This window comes from Vanellus vanellus, assembly GCF_965231255.1.
Source record: "Vanellus vanellus genome assembly, chromosome: 10".
Lineage (NCBI taxonomy): Eukaryota > Metazoa > Chordata > Aves > Charadriiformes > Charadriidae > Vanellus > Vanellus vanellus.
In genome coordinates, this window is record NC_138915.1 from 22,892,735 (window position 1) to 22,912,360 (window position 19,626).

The following is a 19,626-nucleotide window of genomic DNA, read 5'->3' on the forward strand; positions in this document are numbered from 1 at the left end:
CGCTGGGGTGGAGAAGCAGCGCAAGCACCGGCCCCAGGACCCTCCACGCCACGGGGGGGGCTGCACCGGGCAGCCTGGGCTGAGCCTGGGGGGGTCCCGAGGGTGGGCAGGGTGAGCTAGTGCGTGGGAACGTGGGCTTTTCAGGGGTGAAGTGGAAACCAGGGTGGCTCAAAGGCTTGTGAGACTTCACTAAGCTGCCAAACCAAGGTGCCAGCCGGGAATTAGCCGCCGGTCCTCCTCTGCTTCCCTGGGAAGGGCTTCCACCTGGTTTCGAGTTCAGTTGGAAACGTTCCCCAGCCTCCAGCGGGGTACACCAGCCCCGTCTGCCCGGCCCGCACACGGGTAGGACCGTATCTGCCCCCCTCACGCAGCGAGCCACGCCAGCCGGTCTTTTAGGGGACCTTAACCCCAGCGGGGGAGAGGCGACGCTCGCTGCTCGGTGGCTTTGGCAGGAGAGCCGCTCGGCTCTCCTTCCCCGATCCTGACCCCGCGGCACAACGCGTGGGCTCGCTTTGCCCTCGCAGCGCTCACCACCAGCTGTAAACGCGCCGGTGTTTCCCCCAACCCCACCAGCGCCACTCTTGCAGAGCTGCCGCACAGCCTTTCCCCCTATTAATAAACCCGTAATTCACGGGGGGGAAATATCCTTTAACGCGGTGGTGATGTTTCAACCGGGGGAGGTATCAGTTTGGCTTTTTTTTTTTTTTTTTTTTTAACTTGTTTTTAGGCTGCTTTGCTCCAGCCTCCGCTCCACATCTGTGACTGCAGCCTTCTCCGTCCGGCTGAGAGGGAAATTATGTGTGCAAGAGGAGTCGGGGCTCCCTTCCCGGCACGCCGCTCACATCGCTAGGACTCCCGCGCCCGCCGCACGCTCAGCCGCATGCTCAAGGATGCTGCACCTGAAAGTCCAATTTCTGGATGACTCCCAGAAGATCTTTGTAGTTGATGTAAGTGGGCATCATATTCTTAATGGTTTTCGTTGTGGTTTTTTTTTTTTTTATTGATGTCGCTGTTGCTCTGAAGGATTGCACGGTCTCTGATGGGTTCAGGATTTCAGCTTTAAAAAACAAACGAACAAACAAACAAGCAAAAAAAACAAAGCAAAAAAAAAAAAAAAGCTCAAATCCAAAACAAGAGGTCGTAGCGCTGATTGCTAAGTGTCTTTCAGCACCAACACGCTCAGGCTCTCCCCTGTTACTGGCATTATTTATAAAGGAGGAGGAATGGCTTTTAGTTCTCTGGTGTCATCTTTTGGAAATCAGGTAATATGAAGTGATGTTCTTGACAAGTGCCGAGTCCTCCTCTCGTTTGCCTGGTTGCCAGTACAAAGCATTCAACAAGGAAGAAAAATCTGGGAACAGAATAAAAATAGCACATTTAACCGAATTACCCCTGGTGAGAAACATCTGCGTGCGTCTCTTCCCGAGCTTCAGTTGAAAAAGAAAACTGTGCGGTTTCGTGAATAGCGGAGGAAAAAAAAAAACAAAACCCACTGTCGCTTATTTTCTGCATGACAATGTCCCCCAACACACTGTCATTAATAATTCACACTGCATAAATGCTAGCTCTGAAGTAGGTTTTAAATGTTAAGTATTAATATCTATGTGTTAGATTTATCTATACATGTATATAGATAACTGAAACTAGATATGTCTTGACTATGTGTTAGAAACACCTTTTTACAAGTGTGATTGAGCATTTACTGTTGGCTAGGATTTGATAATCACAGTAGCTAATTGAATTAGATAATTCAAGTAGATCTGATCCAGCACTTACCTGCATCTCCTATGGGACCAGAGCGTGTAATATAAAATTGTTTTTTTCCAGTTCTATTACATCCCTTAGCCTGTCCCGTCCCCTGGTTTGACCGCACAGCCTGAGAACTGCTCGGGCTCGGATGCGCTGCTCTTTTTCTTTGTGAGAGCATTTTGCACAAAAGAGGATTGTAAAGCAATTCCATCCTTTGGCACAGTATGGAAGTTGTTTGATTTAGTTTTATTAATGTATCCTAGACCTGGAGTCAGCTTAAAAATGAAAACAGTCATTTTAAAATGCCTTTTTTAATATTGATTAGATCAGGGCATAGTGAGAGACATTTAAAAGATGCTGCTGGTACAATGTTGCCTCATTTCTTATTTTTTCCATCTCTATTTTCTTATTTGCCCGAAACACTTACAGCACTACAGCTCTGCGTGACAGCAAATAGCTTCCATTAGAGGAACTCCTGGTCATTGCCTTTTTTAGCACGGAACGGTATTGGAAACCCCTTTTAGGCATTTCGTGCATTTGATGCTGTATGGGTACAATAAATGAGTAGCTGAATTAGCGGCTTCTCCATTATAAAAGGACCGCTTTGGGCTAAGTTTTGAGCGGATATTTCAAGCGACTGACTTCGGAAAGCTCTTTTGAGTGTGGAGTGCTTCAGTATAATGGGAGGGAAAAGAGTAAAAGAGAAGAAAACGCTGCGGGCCCGATCCCCCTCGGCCTCGCGCTCGGCGCGTGCATCTCGACCTGCCTCACGCGGGTGTCGCGCTGCCGCCACGTGCAGCGAGCGCTCCTTTCCAGTCCGCCTTTGCACGGCAATGGGTCCCTCTCCCAGTGCTGGGTGCTGGCCTGGGATGGCTTCTACCTCCATCCGCATCCTCGCGGACGGCTGGGACCCGGCACCCTCTCGGTGGCCGCTGAGCTCCCAGGATTTCCTTCGGCGGGACGCCGGAGGGGGTTCCCGGGATGGCACCGACAAGCCAGGTCTGAGCCCCCACGGCCGGGGAAGGTGCGGGGGAGGGCATGGCACATCTCCGCATGTCCCTTGTTGTGCCCTCCCTGATAAACGCCCCAGGGCTGAGCCACGGCGCGGACGGGATCTTGCCGGGCTGCCGCCGGCGAGCCCTGCGCCTTGCCCTGGGAGGCCACCGGGACCCCCCGCCCCCCCAATGCCCCAGCCATTAACGGGTTCCCTGCACTGAGAGGAGATATCTCAAAGCCGCTCCCCTTCTTCCTTCCACCCCTGGATGCCCAGAGCTGTGACCTGGCACGTGCTCTCACCGATAAAGTCAGCCTTCGCTCGGGAAGGGGGTTAGACAAAGCGGCGTTGAGCCCGGGCAGCCTCCGGAGCCCTCCCAGGGCAGCAGAGGGAGAGGGAACCACTTTGCAGCCTGGGCAGACAAAGCCTGGCCGTCCCTGCTAGTGGAATTGGCCACAGGGCAAGAGGCAGCGGAAAGGAAAAAAAAGAAAGAAAAGGCGAAAAAAAGAAAGAAAAGAAAAAAAAAACAACAACAAAAAAAAACAACCAAGCCCAGAAAAACTAATAATTGCTGGGACTGAGGGAAGGATTAAGTCTCCCATGGTCTCGCGTCCGTTACGATGAGTGAAGGTGGGAATGCATTGACAGGAGGCGTGCGGGGCCGGCCGCGCGCGAGCTGGCCCAGCAAGGGCACGGGGAGCGTCGGGGCTGGTGGCTTGTGGTGCCTGGCACCGCATGCCGCCTGCGGCCGTGCAGAAGACACCAGCATGGGGGGCATCTCCCAGGGTGACGGCGAAAGAGCGCACCAAATCCCACGAGCTGGCGCTCCCATCTAAACCGCAGACCTGCGTGCAGCAGGGAACGCTGCAGAACGGCGGCTTTGCCGTTGGACCGCGAGCGCTGCCAAGAGCGTCCTTTGGGGCTGGGCGTGCGTGTCCCCACGCGTCGCACACCTTTGCTGTCTGCCCCTGGCTGCGCCTCTTGCTCTCGCACCCCGCTTGCACTCCCACCTCCTATCAGCCAGGAGGGGAAGGGCGAGCGCAGCCGCTCTTCTCCACCGTCTTCTACACAGGGCTTTCCGCCTGGGGGTGCTAAGCTGGCCCTGCGACCTCACCCAAGGCGCATTGAGGGTCGGATGTGGGGCGGCCATCCCCACACGCCGCCCTCCCGCCCTGCGCTGCGCTCCTCCGGCGCGGCGCCCACCTCATGCCGCGGGAGCGACGCTGCCCGAGCACGACCGACCCCTGCGCTTGGGGCAGGATGGGTTTGGGGGGGGGGGGCTCGGTACTCCCCGAACTCAGGGGGGGGACACCCGCGAGAGGGAAGGCTGTGCATCGTCAGGGCTGTGTCTCCCCAGCCAGCAGGTTTTGCCGGCACCGGGGCCGCTCGCCTCCGGCGGTGCCTGCCCTGGGCAGCGCTGGCATGGGGGAGAGCGGGTCGCTCCCAGCAGACGTGTGGTGGGTAATAAGCCCGTAAGAAATGCTTGCCTTCCCTGGCTGCCTGACAAAAAGGCCGAGGCCTTTCATGCTGGAAAATTCTAGCTTGGAAAGAAACGTTTGTAATTGTTTTAATTACCCTTGCGATCTAGTAATTTCCAAGGAGAAGCGGGAGTGCTGCAGAGCGAACGCTGTTATTACGCTATCGCTTTTCAGCAGCCTTTCAGCACGGAGCCAGCAATTTCATCCCGGGAGAAGCCGTGAAAGGTGGTTATTAGTGTGCATCACCGCCGGCAGCCGGGGTCCCTCCCGTCCCTGCCGGGAGCAGCCGCTGGCACGGGGAGCTGCAGCCTGCCTTCCCCCTGTCACCCAAAACGCCGTAATTTAGCAGCTGTCTAACCCGGTTTCTCTTGCTTTTGCACCAACCCACTCTCATTTTTGGTCCGCTTTTCCCCAGTTAAGGGAGCGGCGGGGGTCTTTGCCAGGGTGCGTCGCTGCCAGGTTCATTTCTGGTGCTTTCTGGAGCGTTTTCCGAAGTCTCCCAGGTCGCCCCGCGGCCGTGTCACACAGCACGGCAACAACTCAAGCAAAACACCCGCCGAGCGTTGCTGTTTACGGGGAATAACTACAGCCCGGTGTAGTTATCAGCGTGTAGTGCCACCTCATGAATATTGCTACAGCACACGGATGACCCAGGGCCCGCGGCGCAGGATCTCCGCAGGGTCCTGTTGCTCTTAATTACCATTAACCATAACAGCAGCTCGTCCCCGGCAATCTGGTCGCCGGCTGTCGGGGCACACACGGGCTCGCTGCGCAGGTTTGGGGTGTGCTCCCGTTTGCCCTTAATCCAGCACGTTTGCCACAGCCATCCCCGGTTCGGGCAGATTCTCATCCCGAGGAGCACGTGCCAAGGATAGAGACGCCCGGATGGTGGCGGTTGCAAAACCAAGATTTTTTTCCCTTTTCCTTTCCTTTGTGCTTTACATCCCTTAATAAAGGAGAGAAGCGATGAGAAGGGATCTGATTTCCAAGAGTGGGGGTGAGGGGCACACAGCGTGCAGTCGTCCCGTCCCATGTGCTGAAGCCAGCGGCATTTATCGAGGAAGTTTTTGGCTGCAGCACGGTCAGGAAAAAAATCCCACAGCTCCTCTCTCAGGGTGAAGGCAGGGAGCGAAAGCTTCTCCCCCACCTCACCGAAATCCCACCACCGCCGTTGTCGGCGTTGCCTAACCCGCTGCTTCCCTGCTGTGTTTGTTTGCCAGCAAAAATCCTGCGGAAAAGGGCTCTTCAACCTCACCTGCAGCCACCTCAACCTTGCGGAGAAGGAGTACTTCGGGCTGGAGTTTCGCAGCCAGGCTGGGAACCACGTGAGTGCGGGCTGGCGGCGCGGGGCCCCGGTGCTGCACCGTGCCGCGGCCTCCCGGCCACCGCCCGCACGGCTGGGGGCTCGCTAGCACCTCCCAGACGGAAAAAAATTAACGGGAAGTTTTGCCACGATGCCGAAAACCCCTTGAAAACGGGAGTTACGAGGGGAGCCACAAGCTGGTTGGCAAAGCCTCGATGATAGCCACGGCCCGTGGGGTTCATGCGTAGCCACCCGTGCGGGACGGCTTGCCGCAGTAGCCAAGCTGGCCAACGTTTTTGTGTCGGCTTCTCGCGTGATGCTGCTGCTTTTATTCCCTATGTCTTGTGCTGTTTATTCACCCCGCTCTTCCTTGCCTTATTTCAGGTGTGGTTGGAACCACTAAAACCCATAACAAAGCAAGTCAAAAGTAAGTATTTCAAGACTGAGATTCTTTTAAATCACTGCCAGCGACTCGCGCGGACACATTTGTGCAGCCTTTCGGGCTTGGGGATGGGGGGGTGGGGGGGATGGGGAGGGCTCTGGTTTCCAGAACTCACTTTATAGGGTGAGGCTGGGTAGGATTGTTTGCAAAGGCACCGCAGCCCGTAGAAAACCCCGTAGAAACACCGCTGCCTTTGCGATCTGGTGTCTGCATCGTTTTAGGCTTGAGCCGTTAATAGCCTGCCAGCTTGGCGCAGGAGCAGGGGTGCCTGCCTGCCTGCCTGCCTGCCTGCCTGTGCGGGCATCGCTCCCCGCATGCCCCCCTTCCCCCTGCGTGAAGCGGGGATAGCCGTGTCCCTCGCAGGCTCTGCCCCTCCTCTCCAGCCCCCTGTCCTCCCCCCCCCACGCCGCTGCAGGGAGATGCTGCGGAGCCTGACCTCAATTCAGGCTGAGCATCCCCTGCTGCGGCCGCCACCGGCACTAACACGGTGCCCCTTTCAGCCTGTTTCCGCCCCTGCAGTGAACCAAACGATATTTTCCCCAAATATATGATGATCAGGAGGTGGTCGAGAGCACGACCCCGGTATTGGCCACGGGGAGGCTGCGGTACGGCATCTGCGTGAATTTCTTTGTAAGAGGAAAGCCTGGTAAAAAGCTTCCCCTTTCTGGGGCCATCAGAAGTGGGATTATTTCAGGCACCAATTTCTCCTCTCCTGTCCCTTCTGCCCTGCTCTCCCCCATCCCTCCAGGAGCCCCTGAGCCACCCCACCGTGTCCCGGGACGGTCGGTGCCTACAAAATTGCCTCCCTCCATCCCTGCACTTTGCCTTGGGCTCGGCCGCTCGCTCTCACTCGTCCCGCAAAAAAAGCTTTGCCCAAACGGCGTCCTACGGAGCCGCTGCACCCCAAGTGCTCGGAGGGATGGGTTTAACGTACGGCCCCCGCCGATGGCCGCGCTCCAGATGAGTATCCGTGGCACCACTGCACGGAACACCCCCTCCCCCAGTGCTCCTGGCAGGGGTCTTTGCAATTTAAAGGATTGCCGGGGCGTTTTCTCTTTGGTATTATTTAGGTGTCCAACTCCCTGTTCGCTTCCACTGGTAACACTGGGGGTCCGGGCGGGAGGGTTTTTTGGGGACAGGCTCTGATGTTCAGGGCTTCCAGCCCTGATTTGTACGGGCTCGGAGTAATTCGCTCTGTGAGGAGACAGCATGCGTGAAGAGAGTTGTAAATGTTCTCGAGAGCCACGTAAAAGAAAACTTATGAAGATGTTGTGTTTTAAGATCCTAAGGAGGTTCTTTTCAAATTTATGGTGAAATTTTTCCCAGTGGACCCTGGCCATCTGAGAGAAGAGCTGACCAGGTACAGTACTTGTTCTGTTATTTTCTTACCGCACAGTCCTGTATTTTTGCAATTGTGAAGCATGCGTTTAATTGCTTGCCTTCATCCACCCGCAGCTGGCTGTTAGCAGTGGTTATTCTAAGGATTGACAGAGCTCTGTACTTTAAAAAACTAAAACCGAGAGAGTATCTCTTCTTGATCCTGTTTTTAAACAAAATCCACTTGAAGGATCAGCCGTCTTAAGAGGCTGCAAGTTCTTTACTGCCAAACGCGTTAGCAGTTGGGCACCGAGTCTGACCGCTCAGCCTAGCTCCTGCCTCAAGCTGTGCTCTGAAAGAAGAACGCTTACTTTATTTTTCAAAATTACACTGTTAGCTTTTACATTTTAGAGAAAGTATTGTGAACAGGAGCTAAGAATAAAACTAAGACAGTGCTTCTGCACAACATTAGCCATGAGAGATGCAAATGCCTTCCAAAGCGTAGAGGGATGTTAACTCTGGAACCTACTAATGGGCGTTTCAATGACAGGGGCATACTGGTCATGGTGGCGCCCAGCCGCAGCCTTCTGTGGGGGCTGAGTGCTCCTCCTGTGACCCCTCAAACCTGCGTCTCTTGGGTTGTCACCCGGGCAAGAGCAGAGGTGTGGGGACAGCCAAATCCCCCCCACAGCAGAGCCCTCGGGGCTCAGCCCGGCGCCTGGCTGAGCCTGCCGCCCCCTTCAAGGCACGCTCCTGTCCCCTCCACAGGTACCTCTTCACCCTCCAGATCAAGAAGGACCTGGCACTGGGGCGGCTGCCCTGCAGCGACAAGAGCGCGGCGCTGCTCGTCTCCCACCTGCTGCAGTGTAAGGGCAGGCGAGCGCCCGCGGGGACGGTGTCCCTTCCCCGGGGATGGGTGACAACTTCGCCTTGGGTGTGCGAGGGCTTCCCCCTTGCTATGCCCCCCTCCCTCCCCGGCGTAACCCACGCTCTCCTCCTGTCCCCCCGCAGCCGAGCTGGGCGACTTCCACGAGGAGACGGACCAGCAGCACCTGGCGACCCACAGGTACCTGCCCAACCAGGAGTACCTGGACAACAAGATCATGCACTACCACCGGAGACACGGGTAAGGGCTGCTCCGCACCACGGCCGCCCGCCCAACGCACCCGACTGCCGACGGGGCTGTCCCCATTAGCAGGCAGCGGGCTGGGTGCGATGCCACCACGCGCGATGGCATTTTTTCAGCCCATTTCAGTGGCTGCTGTCTCCCTCTTGTTGCTTCCGGGTGCTTTTTTGTCTCCAGCGGGAAGACGCCGGCCGAATCGGACGTTCAGCTGCTGGACGTGGCCAGGAAGCTGGAGATGTACGGGATTCGCCCGCACCCGGCCAGCGACGGCGAGGGGACGCAGATCAACCTGGCCGTGACACACATGGGGGTGCTGGTCCTGCGGGTGAGCCCGGGGCTGCCAGCGCCCGGCTGGGGTGGCCTTTCCCCAGGGACATCCCATCCGGGCTGAGGGGTCTCTTTAGTCTGGAGAAGAGAAGACTGAAGGGGGGATCTTATCAACGCTTATCAATCCTTCAAGGGCGGGTGCCGGGGGGTGGGAACAGTCTTTTTCCAGCGGTGCCCAGTGACAGGACAAGAGGGAACGGGCACGGACGTGACCATGGGCAGTTCCATCTCAACCTGAGGAGGGACTTCTCTCCTGTGCGGGCGGCAGAGCACTGGCACAGCTGCCCAGAGAGGGGGGGAGTCTCCCCCTCTGGAGCCATTCCAAACCCGCCTGGAGGTGTCCTGTGCCACTGCTGGAGGTGCCCCTGCTCTGGCGGAGGGTGGGATGGGGGAGCTCCAGAGGGCCCTTCCAGCCCTCACCGCTCTGGGATTTGGGGATTCTGTGGGTGACACCGGGGGACCCTTCTCCTCCCTGTGTGCTCCAAACCCTCCCAAATCCTCCAGGAGGGAGCACCCCCCAGCACACCTCAGGAGGTGATGCTCCAGGGCATCGCCGTGGGGCTCAGCCCCACCACCTCCGTCAGCGCCGGCTGCGTGCCGCCGTGCCCGCCACGGCTCTGTTGGCCCTTGTCCCGGCGAGCGCGGCCGTGTAAGCACCACAGGTTACACGGCTGCGTCACATGCGCTCACCGTGTAATCTTCCAGCGAAAATAGCCCCCTCACGTCTGTGCAATTACATAATGCTGTAATCACGGCGTAGCTGCAGAATAAATACAGACTTCCTCGCAGCCGGCGAGAAGCAGCGCTTGCCTCCCACACCGGCTAATTTCAACCTGGGAACATCTTGCCGGAGCAGAAATAAAAAAAAAAAAAAAAAAAAAAAAGAAAAATTAAATCCTAACTGTGGGTCTGCTGTTCATAATTAGCACTGCCAGACCCGGTTATTTATTCAGAGCCATAAACACCCCACGTGTGTGATTAGGGCATGTGGGAGCCCATTAAAATCTGGGCTCTCCCAGAGAGCTGAGGGGGTCTGGGTGCCACGGTGTGGAGTAACGCACTTTTACATGTTCCCGCCGTGACAGCAGCGTTGTGTGGCTGTTGTGTGACGCATACTGATAATGAGGGGTAAGGTACGCTCGCAGCCGGCTTAAACGGGGTTGGAAGACATGGGAGCTGAGCTCTGCCAGGCTGCCCAGCAAAGGAGAGGAGGGTCTGATTCTGCATTAACTCATGTTTGAGCTGGGCCAGAGGGGACTCTCCGCCTTTGTGGGGTTTGTCGTGGCATCCTGCAGTTATACAAACTGCTTCAGGAGGCAGAGTCAAGCCCTGAACTTCAATTTCCACTTTTAGGGCCAACTGATGGAGAGGAGGGTCAAACACCAAGCCCCAGCATCCCTTCCCCGGGCCCCGGCAGCGCCGGGAATTGGGGTCTCGCGCGGTGTCTTGTGGGCTCAGCTCTTGGCCCGTCGTATTTCCGCAGCCCTCGCTGGCCCCGTCCTGCTGTAACCGCTGTGTCCGTCCTTGCAGGGCAATACAAAGATCAACACCTTCAACTGGTCCAAAATTCGCAAACTGAGCTTCAAGAGGAAGCATTTTCTCATCAAGCTCCACGCCAACATCTCTGTAAGTACCGCGCCGCGGGCAGGGTGCAGGCAGCTGTGGACCGAAGATCAGCCATGCAAAGTGCCTGATTTTGAATAAAATCTGTTTCGGCTCCTCGTGGGTGATGCTCCTTCCCCTCGAGTGCGGCACGTGCCACCCCCATGTCCCCAGCGGGGTGACGCTGCACTGCCCGGAGCCGCCAGCAGCCCCAGTGTGATCCTTTTCGGGGGGGGTGGGTGGGTCAGGAGGGCGAAGGGCAGAGCTTGCCCCCGCGCCCCTCACGCTTGTCTCCGGCCACGCAGGCGCTGTGCAAGGACACGCTGGAGTTCACTATGGCGAGCCGGGACGCCTGCAAGGCTTTCTGGAAGACGTGCGTGGAGTACCATGCCTTCTTCAGGCTGTCTGAAGAGCCCAAGTCGAAACCCAAAGCCCTTCTGTGCAGCAAGGGCTCCAGTTTCCGCTACAGGTGAAGTTCCCGGGGGCAAAAGCGAACACGAAGGGAGCGGGGATGGCCCAGAGCCTGCCGTTTGTGGCGAGCCTGGCTGGATGCGAGGGGATGCTGCTGCTTTTCCCGGAGAGACCGCTGCCGCGGTCCTGCAGCATCCCCTGGGATGTGGGGATGCCCAGGGCTGACAGTGCTGCTCCCACCTCTCCCCGCCCCCCCCCACCTTTCCTTGCTGCAGTGGGAGGACGCAGCGGCAGCTGCTGGAGCATGGGAGGAAGGCGAGGATGAAGAGCCTGCCCTTCGAGAGGTACCGGGGGGCATGGAGGGGGGCAGTGCCCGGGTGGTGGTGGGGGAACAGGACCCCCCCCCCCCCCGGCCATGCACCCACCCGTGCTCTTGGCCTTGCAGGAAGCACTACGCATTCCGCTACGACGAGAGGCAGTGCCGCTCCTCCCCGGACCTCCTGACGGACGTCTCCAAGCAGGTATGTCCCCTCCAGCATCAGCGCCAGGGGTGGCACCGGGGCTGGGGCCGGTGGCGGGGGGGGGTCTTGCCATCGCAGCCCAGCTGGCGGAGCTCAGCTGGAGTCCAAGCCCGACCCTCGGCTCCGGGGGCTCGCTGCCGGCCCTGCTTTGCCCGGCTCGGGGCAGGGGGTCCGGGCACCCACCCACCCTCTGCTCCCGCTCAGGTGGAGGAGCTGCGCCTTGCCTATGGCGGCCGGGGCTCCTACCACGCCAACGGGGTGCACGCCTCCGAGCCCACACTGGACAGCCGGCGCCGGAGCTCCGCCGTGGAGGTGACGTTCGCCGCCGAGCTGGAGCGCTCCAAGCCCGAAGCGTCCCCCGCCTTCCTGCCCCACTCCAAAAGCTCGTCTGCCTTCCCCCTGCTCTACGCCGAGCTGGAGCTGGAGCGAGCGTGGGAGCCAGCCGACCTCTTCAGCGCCAGGAATCCTTTGACATCCTTTCGGCCCCACCACCAGTTCGCTGGGAACAGTAAAAGCACCTCGGTGGGCAACATGCGGGAGGTGAGCGCCCGGCCGCTGGTGTACACGGACGTGCCGTGCCCCCCGCCCACGGCCGCCACGGCCCCACAGGTCCTCTTCTACCTGGACAGACCCCCGCAGCCCCCGGGCCATGCACCGGCGCCCGGTGAGGACACAGCCGGTGGATGCAGCCCCGCCGCTGCGAACCCCCCCCGGCGCAGCCCGAGCGGGACCCGGGCCGGGGAGTTTTATCGCATGGCAGAGGGCACCAACATGGCCCCGGCGGGGGAGAGCAGGTCGCTGGCTCGCTCCTTCGATTACGGCCTTCAGGAACAGCCTCCCAAGCGGTCTTGGAGCCAGTCGGACATGAAAACCATCCGCTTCCCCTACGGCTCCGAGTTCAGGCCGCTGGGGCCGTGCCCCGCGCTGAGCAGCCGGAAAGCGGGCGTCTTTCGGCACGTGGCGGCACAGCCAGGGCTGGCGCCGGGGCTGCGGCACTCGGCCGAGCGCTACGTGGGCAGCAGCACCGAGTCCAGCGACTCCGACTCCGACCTCCTGGCAGCCGACTACTGCTCCCTGTACGGCCGCGTGCTGCGGTCGCCCATGGCCCGGGTGCGGCTGTCCTCCGGCAGCCTCCAGCTGGATGAAGAGGATGAGGAGGTGTCCTTCGCCACTGGCGCCGCTGAAGAGAGGACTTCCAGGGGGGCCTCCAGGTATTTCACCTAGGTGCCTCACGCTGGCCCGAGGGAGCAGAGGTGGCCAACACCGACCCGGGGCCGCAGAAGGGCGACACTCGTGCTCGCAGGGCTTGCTGCTTGCAAACCGTTGTGCTGGGCCTGTGTTGTGCGAGTGCTCCGAGCTATAGAGGATGTGCGTTACGGTTTGAGGAACCCACAATGATTTAATGTCGTTTAGACGGTTATTCTCTCATCTGATGACCCCTCCCCACCCGGGAAGGGGTATTGGGGAAATACAAGGAAACCCAAGGGCTGGAATATAAACAGGTTCAATAGAATAAGACGGGATAATTAACATTAATAACACCAAAGAGCCCGTATGGATCCCGGTACCAATATGAGACACCCAAGGACTGTCCCCATCCCGTTCTGTGGGTAGAAGCCGTGCGCTCCCCGCAGTGACAGCCAACGTGGGACACCGCCAGCGCTGCGGCTGCGGGAGGAAGGGAAGGGCTCAGGGCTGCGGCACCGGGGCGAGGGGTTCTCCGGGTGGAGAGTGAGAACTCCTCAGCAAAATTCCTGATTTCTATGGAATGTGCCGTCCATGGTATGGAATAACCCTGTTGGCAGCTCGGGTCCAGTGCCCGGGTCTCGCTCCCCCTCATCCCCGCACCCGGTGAGCTCGAGAACACTGAGACTTTGAAACCCGCGCACCATCGCTGGCTGTGATGTAAATGTTTTCACAAATTCAGACACTGGAGTCTTCTAAAAGTGCAGTTTTCCCAATTATTAGAAGAGAAATTAGTCCCGTGTCACTCAAAGCGGGACAATGTATTAATGAACAACAAGGGAGTGTTCAGAAGTGCTCAACCCTGGCACTATGCCGTGGGCTGGGGCACATCTCTGCCACCACGCATGGGGGTCCTGTTCCAGCCAGAGGGGCCAGGGCTCTCTTAAAGCCCTGCAAAGACTTTATATCCCCCCCAACCCGGTGGCTGCTGGCCACGCTTGGAGCTCAGCCGCTGGAGTCTTCATCCAGGGGGGAGGGAAAAAAAGAAAAGAGACACCTCATGGAAGAGTTTCAACATCTGCTTTTCACAGCTGGTGGGAAGGGTGTTTGCGAGGAGCAGGATGTTGAGGGCAGGCTGCTCCAGGACCTGACCCCCGCCATGGACACAGCCAATACCCCAGCACAGAACCCATCTCCTCCATCCCGCCTCTCCTCCCTCTGACGCCGCAGGGAGGGCCCGGTCCTTGAGGACAAGGGGACATGTGTTGGGTGCTCCTCACAATGCTTGGAGCCACAGAGGAAGCAATCCGCTCTGTCTTCTCCCTGGCCAGTCTAGAGCGTTATCCTTCCCCACGAAACATTCCAGCTGTGCTCGTAAATCATTTAGCAGCATCCCACAGGGAGCTCTAATGAACGATATTGTATGGCTCTGCTTTCCTTAGGTCCATTTCTGCCATTTTCTGGCAGCACCTCATGGGGGGAGCGAGGCACGTAAGGGGGTCCCTTTGCTCCCCCAAATGAGGCCTCAGTTAAGCAGCACGGGGGGGAAAAAAAGAGCTCAGGATGGGGTAGGAAAGAAAGGGCATTAGGAATCTGCTCTAACCACGGTGCTTCAAAACGTTCCTCTGCCGCGGGAGTGCGATGTCATTTCTACCAGGGCTGTTTCTGGCTGTAAAGAAGAAGATGGGACTGCTCACCATCTGTGGGGTGGCAGGAGGGGGGAGTCCCACTTTATCCATTGATCCCTGGAAGGGAAAAGGCATAAAGATAACTACTTTATTATGAAAATTTATTATTACCCTGAAATTACCTGAAATCTACTCAAAAAAAAAAGGAGAATGGTAACACCTCTGTAAGATTTTAGGGGGAGAATCTTGTTACTTTTCTGTAAGAACAACCCTATAAGACTGTAGGATGTGGCTGTAAGACTGACAACCCAGTAAATCCATGATCCAGAAACCACTGTGACCTGCTAGAATGGATTTCAGAAACAAGGAAGCCGGGACAGAGGCAGAAAATAAGTTAAAAGACAGAAAACACGTAAAAATAACCAACTGCTCCCCCTGCGTGTCGCTGACCTTTGTTTTAGAAGCTGGACAATAAAAATTAGTTATTCACACCTGAGCTTTGGTTTCTTCTTTCTGCCCTGCCAAATTTGCACCCCGGTGCCCTGCCACTCCCCCCCCCCCCAGCCCGCCTTGCCCCGCACCGCGCTGCTCCCAGGCAGTCCTCATGGCTCCCCTGCCCCTGTCCCCCCAGCCGCTCGCTTGGCTCCCTCTGAGCCTTCGCGGTGACCGGGGAGCCTCGCCGAGATCCCTGAATGCCGCAGAAAACAACCGCATTCCTGGTTGGTTGCCCAAAGAAGCGCGTTAGATCAACAAGAGAGTACAGTGCAAGGTTCGCTTCTGCTCCTGGTCACCCTGCGCTGAAGAAGCTGTGAAGGACAGGGGCTCCACGAGCTCCTTTGGCACATGGTCTATTAAAAAAAAAAAAAAAAAAAAAAAAAAAAAAAAAAAAAAAGGATAAACTTTGGTTATAGAGGGCTGTTTCAACCTTGGAAAGAGCATGAACCACCACTCAATATAGCATTTAAGTATGACAGTCTCTATGCACGATTTGGTAGAAGGGGGGAAAAAAAAAAAAAGCAGCGGCATTTGAAACACAGACTGCACTCACAGCCCGTGGAGAACATCCCCGAAAGGGTTACAGCTTAAGTGGACAGGCAAACCTCCAACCACCGCCAGCTCCCGGGAGCAGGTGGGGACACAGGTAAAGGCTGGCCCAGCTCAGCTTTACCCTGAGCATGTCCCGCAAGAGCCACACGGTCCCACGGAGAGGGATCAACGTACAGCCACGCTGCCCAAATCCCCAGGAGCTGCCAGCTCTGGCAGTCAGGACTATGCTGGGAAAAGAGCCCTGAGAAGGAGAAACGAGGACTTAGGAACTATTTTTGGCTTTTTCCATTGAGCAGAGAGCACTGGGGCAGAGCATGCACGCCGTGCCACAGCACATCCTCCACCGTGGGTAACAATAGCAGAGGAACAAAGCAGTGACAGAAATGAACATCTTCAAGCTAAATTCATTGCGTAAAGCAGCTTTCTTGGGACTGACTAAAATAAAGGAACAATCCCAGTAAGCAGCAGCTCACGTGTCAAGGGACAATTGAAATAACCCTTGAGTAAGTCCTTCCCCGTGGTCCCTGCTCAGCCCTATTCACCAAAATGGGGTACGAACCTCTATTTAAAAGTGAGTGTGTTTCAGCAGGGAAGAAAAGGAGGATGGAGAGGACATGGCATGATTTGGTCTGCTGCCAGGGACAGCCAGCCAGCCAGCAGTACCTGGAAAGCGTAAGCTCTTATAGCCCTTACGCAAGCAAGGATTATTAAAGGAGGAGGAGGTATAGCAGCATTATAGCATCAAAACATTAAGCTATTCGATGCAGTTGGACCGAAGTAACCGGGGTTCGTATAAAATCTCTCACTCGGAGATGAAGTTAATCTTGAAATTCAGCTGCACGACGTTCGGCGACATTTTTGGCACAGGTGTGTATGTCAGGATATAAAAAGCAGCAAAACGTATACAAAGAACTTCAGTTTGGCAAAGGACTAAGTTTTCAGTGTATTTACCTCATCTTTGTATGAAGCGTTACCTCATTCATTGGAAAAACGCGAAATAAGGCAAGCCAACATAGATACCACTAAAACTTTGCAAAGAGGAAAATAATTTTATTCCAGTGTTAAGTCATAAAACAGTGTGATAAAAATCAGACCTTTAACAATTGCTAAACTTTGTGCAAACACATTAAGAACCTACGTACTTTCCTACTCAGCTAGAGACATTCAAGTGAATGCAAGACCAGGTGTTTACGATACTACATGCTTACCGGACAGAAGCGTACGAGCGCAGGCAGAGACCAAGGGTTTTGAGAACGATTACATTGATAAAGGACTCGCCTACCCAAGAACAACTACATTTCTCTGTTCTGCGGTTCAGACTACTTTGATAAGAAAGACTACTTCAATCTCAATTCTCCATCTGCAGCGGGAAGCCTAGCAAACCAAACGAGCAAGAAGATGGTTCCTGCATGAATATTTGGATATATCTTTCCATTAGCGATCTGCCAGCAACAGAATACTGCTGATTAAGTTACACAGTTCATCAATAACTAACACATGGCAGGGGAAAAAGACAACGGTTCTCTGGAAACCAGTAATACAGACATCCATTCTTTAAAGTTAGATTATAGTCTTACGATGCACAGAGACGCCGTACGCAGTACAATTAAAAAAAACCTTCTTGAATGGACTGGAAGAGAACGAGGCTGTATTGTACACAGGTGGATGAGCTTTTCCCCACGCTGTCCTATGAGGTAGGTATACATCCCACCCATTTCACAGGAAAAGAAGAGGCACCATAGTTCAGCAACTTGTCACAGTCGTATCACAAACAGGACAGGTTCCAACTTCCCAAATAATTCCCTAACCCTACCGACTCAGAATCCTTTAGAGAGTTGCATAGATTAAAGACCCTGTGTCAAGAGGCCACCAGTTACAAAATTCCAGAGGAACTCCCATCACCTCTCCCCTCGGTCTCCCCATAAAAAGAACACCTTAAGGGAAGTGACGTGGAAGTAAAAACATTGTTTTGAATTCAGAGAAAATTGTATGGAGCTCTTTAAAATGAGGTTTGGGTCGAGACTGCCGAAGCGAAAGCCGAGGTAACGGTGGCACCGGCCTTTTTGTACCTTCACTCCACGACGCCGAGTTCGCGACGAAGCCAGAGTGTTCTGGCATCTCTACCGCGTTGTCACGGGCCATGCGTGTTTGTCTGAGCACACAGGTCCTGAAGACTCCTCTTTACGTATGGAATCAAACCAAACCCTGGGGCTGCTCCATCTGTCTCTAGCATTCCCCGTGGCGTAGCAGCTGGTAGGTGTCCTCTGGACAAGAACAGTGGGGGGGGACCCAAACCTTTTCAAAGCAACCATGCAACTCTGTGCAAGGAACACCTTTCTTCAACTAGAACACAATGCTGTCAGAGGTATATCCGCAACCTCCGCTCATCTACTAAAAATCCAGAATAAAACGCACAACAGAACAAGCTCATGAAAGTTTACAGAACTTAAATATTTATTTTTAAACCATTTAAAACCCCCCAACATTGAAATAAGCTTCATCTATAAACAGATTTACAAGACTACCAACTACAGAAGCTAGAGGAGCACTACAATTTGTTTCTGTGATGCAGTTACTTTGTAAAGCTTCAGATCAACTGTATTTACAACTTTTGCTGCTTTTACATTTATAAAAATATTTATTTAATCCATAACATTATTGTTTTCAAAAACTATTTCCAGACTTTTTTCTCAGATATAAATTCTAATCGAATTTCAGTTATATAGCAGATGAAAGTTTTAAACAGAAACATTTTTTTAAAATTAAAACAAGGAGTTAAAAGTAATTTTTTTTTTTTTTTACAGTGTAGGCACCATTGAAAATAATTGTCCTTGGCATATCTAACCACCATCTCTCGCAAGTGTCCTTTATATAAAAATGATGTAATGGCAACATTTGACTAAAAATGCAGTATTTACTTGCACACCATTACTTTTTCAATATTTGGCAGATATATTTCAGATTCTTTAAAATGACTTTTGTGCAAAAACAAAATGTGCAGGTCTGAACCATAAAATAAACACACCCAGCCTTTATAAAAAATAAATTTACACCAACAGTTCCACAGCTAAGTACTGAAAAACAATCCCAGTTCAAAACTTCAGCATAATATACATACTGGGTTGAAAAAGGGAAAAAAAAAAAAAAAAAAAAAAGATATTACCCATCTAGCAGTACCATAAATATATAACTGAAAGCAACTTTATAGTCTTACCTACTTTTTATGAAAAAAAAAAAAAAGAAAAAAAAAATCACTCCGTACTGCACAGTACTACCTTTTTGTGAAAGAATATCTATAACTCAGTTATTTGCATATTAACTGGTAAATACATATTTAAAATACACTTTCAGAAAATTATAAACAAATTATGCTGATGTACTGTATTTAATGTATTTAAGAACAAAACTGTGTATAAATATCTTACAGGAGAAACAACACCACCACACAGAACGCTGGTGTTACACTTATACCTGCTTGTGAGGTATGTATCATGCGACGCTCGGCTTCTCTGGCTCCCTTCCACCCAGGCATGTATACTCAGAGGAAAAAAATTAAATTAAGTTAAACTGGACTTCAGGTTTTGTCCATTATTGCCAAAAGCCCCACCCCCTCAACTGTATTGCTTTAAATTTTCCTACCACGATGATACAAGATTGAATTACTACTTCAAAATCTGTTCTAAAAGGTAATACATATACTGTACATCAGGATATACCTGTTGCTACATATCACCTGCAAACTATTGACATATTGCTCTCAAATATATTTAATCATAGAGCTGCCTAAAATACTGTACCAATTTAGAATTATAATAGATACTGTTGCAGGTTTATTTTTCAGGGCATGATAACTATATGCTGGTTGAAGCAGGTGCTACAGCAATACCCTTGCCACTACGTTACATGTTTTGAATACGCTTGTGAAAAAGCTATTTTATCTGAAGCTTGTTAGTGATTTACAAAAGTTTAACTCATGAATACAAAAGACCTGTACATCCCCATGTACAGGAACAAAACAGCATCAAAACAGACCGTACTTGCACTTTCTATTAACTAAAGTAATGGTTATTTCTAAAAGCAAAACTGCACCTCAACATTTATCAGATTAAACAGGTGAAACTACAATATTAAAAGTTGTTCTTTACAAAATAATTTCCTGAAAATATAAAACCATGTGCACTGCCACAAAATAGTTGAGTAGGTTCTTTCAAATCCTCAATCACCATCAATATGTTGCAAAGATCCAAAAGGCACAAGGAGCTCATGAGCTAAGCACTGCCAAGCTTGAAGTAGTTTTGGTGGGTTTCACTGGGTCCATACGAAACAGCAGTCAATTATGTGAAGTTTCTTAGGATGAGTCATTAACAGAAAATCTGTGGATAAAAAAAAGCAACCCAGAACTCTGTTAATTATATTGTTTCAGCTTGGCTAACAGCACGTAACTACTTTTGCATCACTGAACTAGTATATGCCTTCATCTCAACAGATCATAGGAA

The 19,626-nt window shown here is 53.5% G+C and overlaps 2 protein-coding genes across 2 annotated transcripts in view; one reads left to right on the top strand and one right to left on the bottom strand.

The window, feature by feature from the left end:
• Positions 1 to 890: 890 nt before the first annotated feature.
• Positions 891 to 12,494, top strand: FRMD7 (FERM domain containing 7; the record flags this gene model as incomplete). The annotated part of the gene is made up of 12 exons (XM_082488254.1): positions 891 to 947; positions 5,442 to 5,546; positions 5,909 to 5,951; positions 7,248 to 7,326; positions 8,052 to 8,149; positions 8,295 to 8,409; positions 8,587 to 8,734; positions 10,267 to 10,362; positions 10,644 to 10,807; positions 11,025 to 11,093; positions 11,195 to 11,270; positions 11,475 to 12,494. The coding sequence occupies 12 exons, from the start codon at positions 891 to 893 to the stop codon at positions 12,492 to 12,494; spliced, it is 2,070 nt and encodes a 689-aa protein (XP_082344380.1).
• A 5,042-nt stretch (positions 12,495 to 17,536) lies between these two features.
• The window catches only part of STK26 (serine/threonine kinase 26), a gene marked incomplete at its 3' end in the record, with an annotated part of 33,324 nt that continues 31,234 nt past the window's right edge, over positions 17,537 to 19,626 (bottom strand). Inside the window, exon 12 of the mRNA XM_082488288.1 lies at positions 17,537 to 19,503. Coding sequence (XP_082344414.1) covers positions 19,479 to 19,503 — 25 coding nt within the window. The remainder of the gene's footprint in view (positions 19,504 to 19,626) is intronic.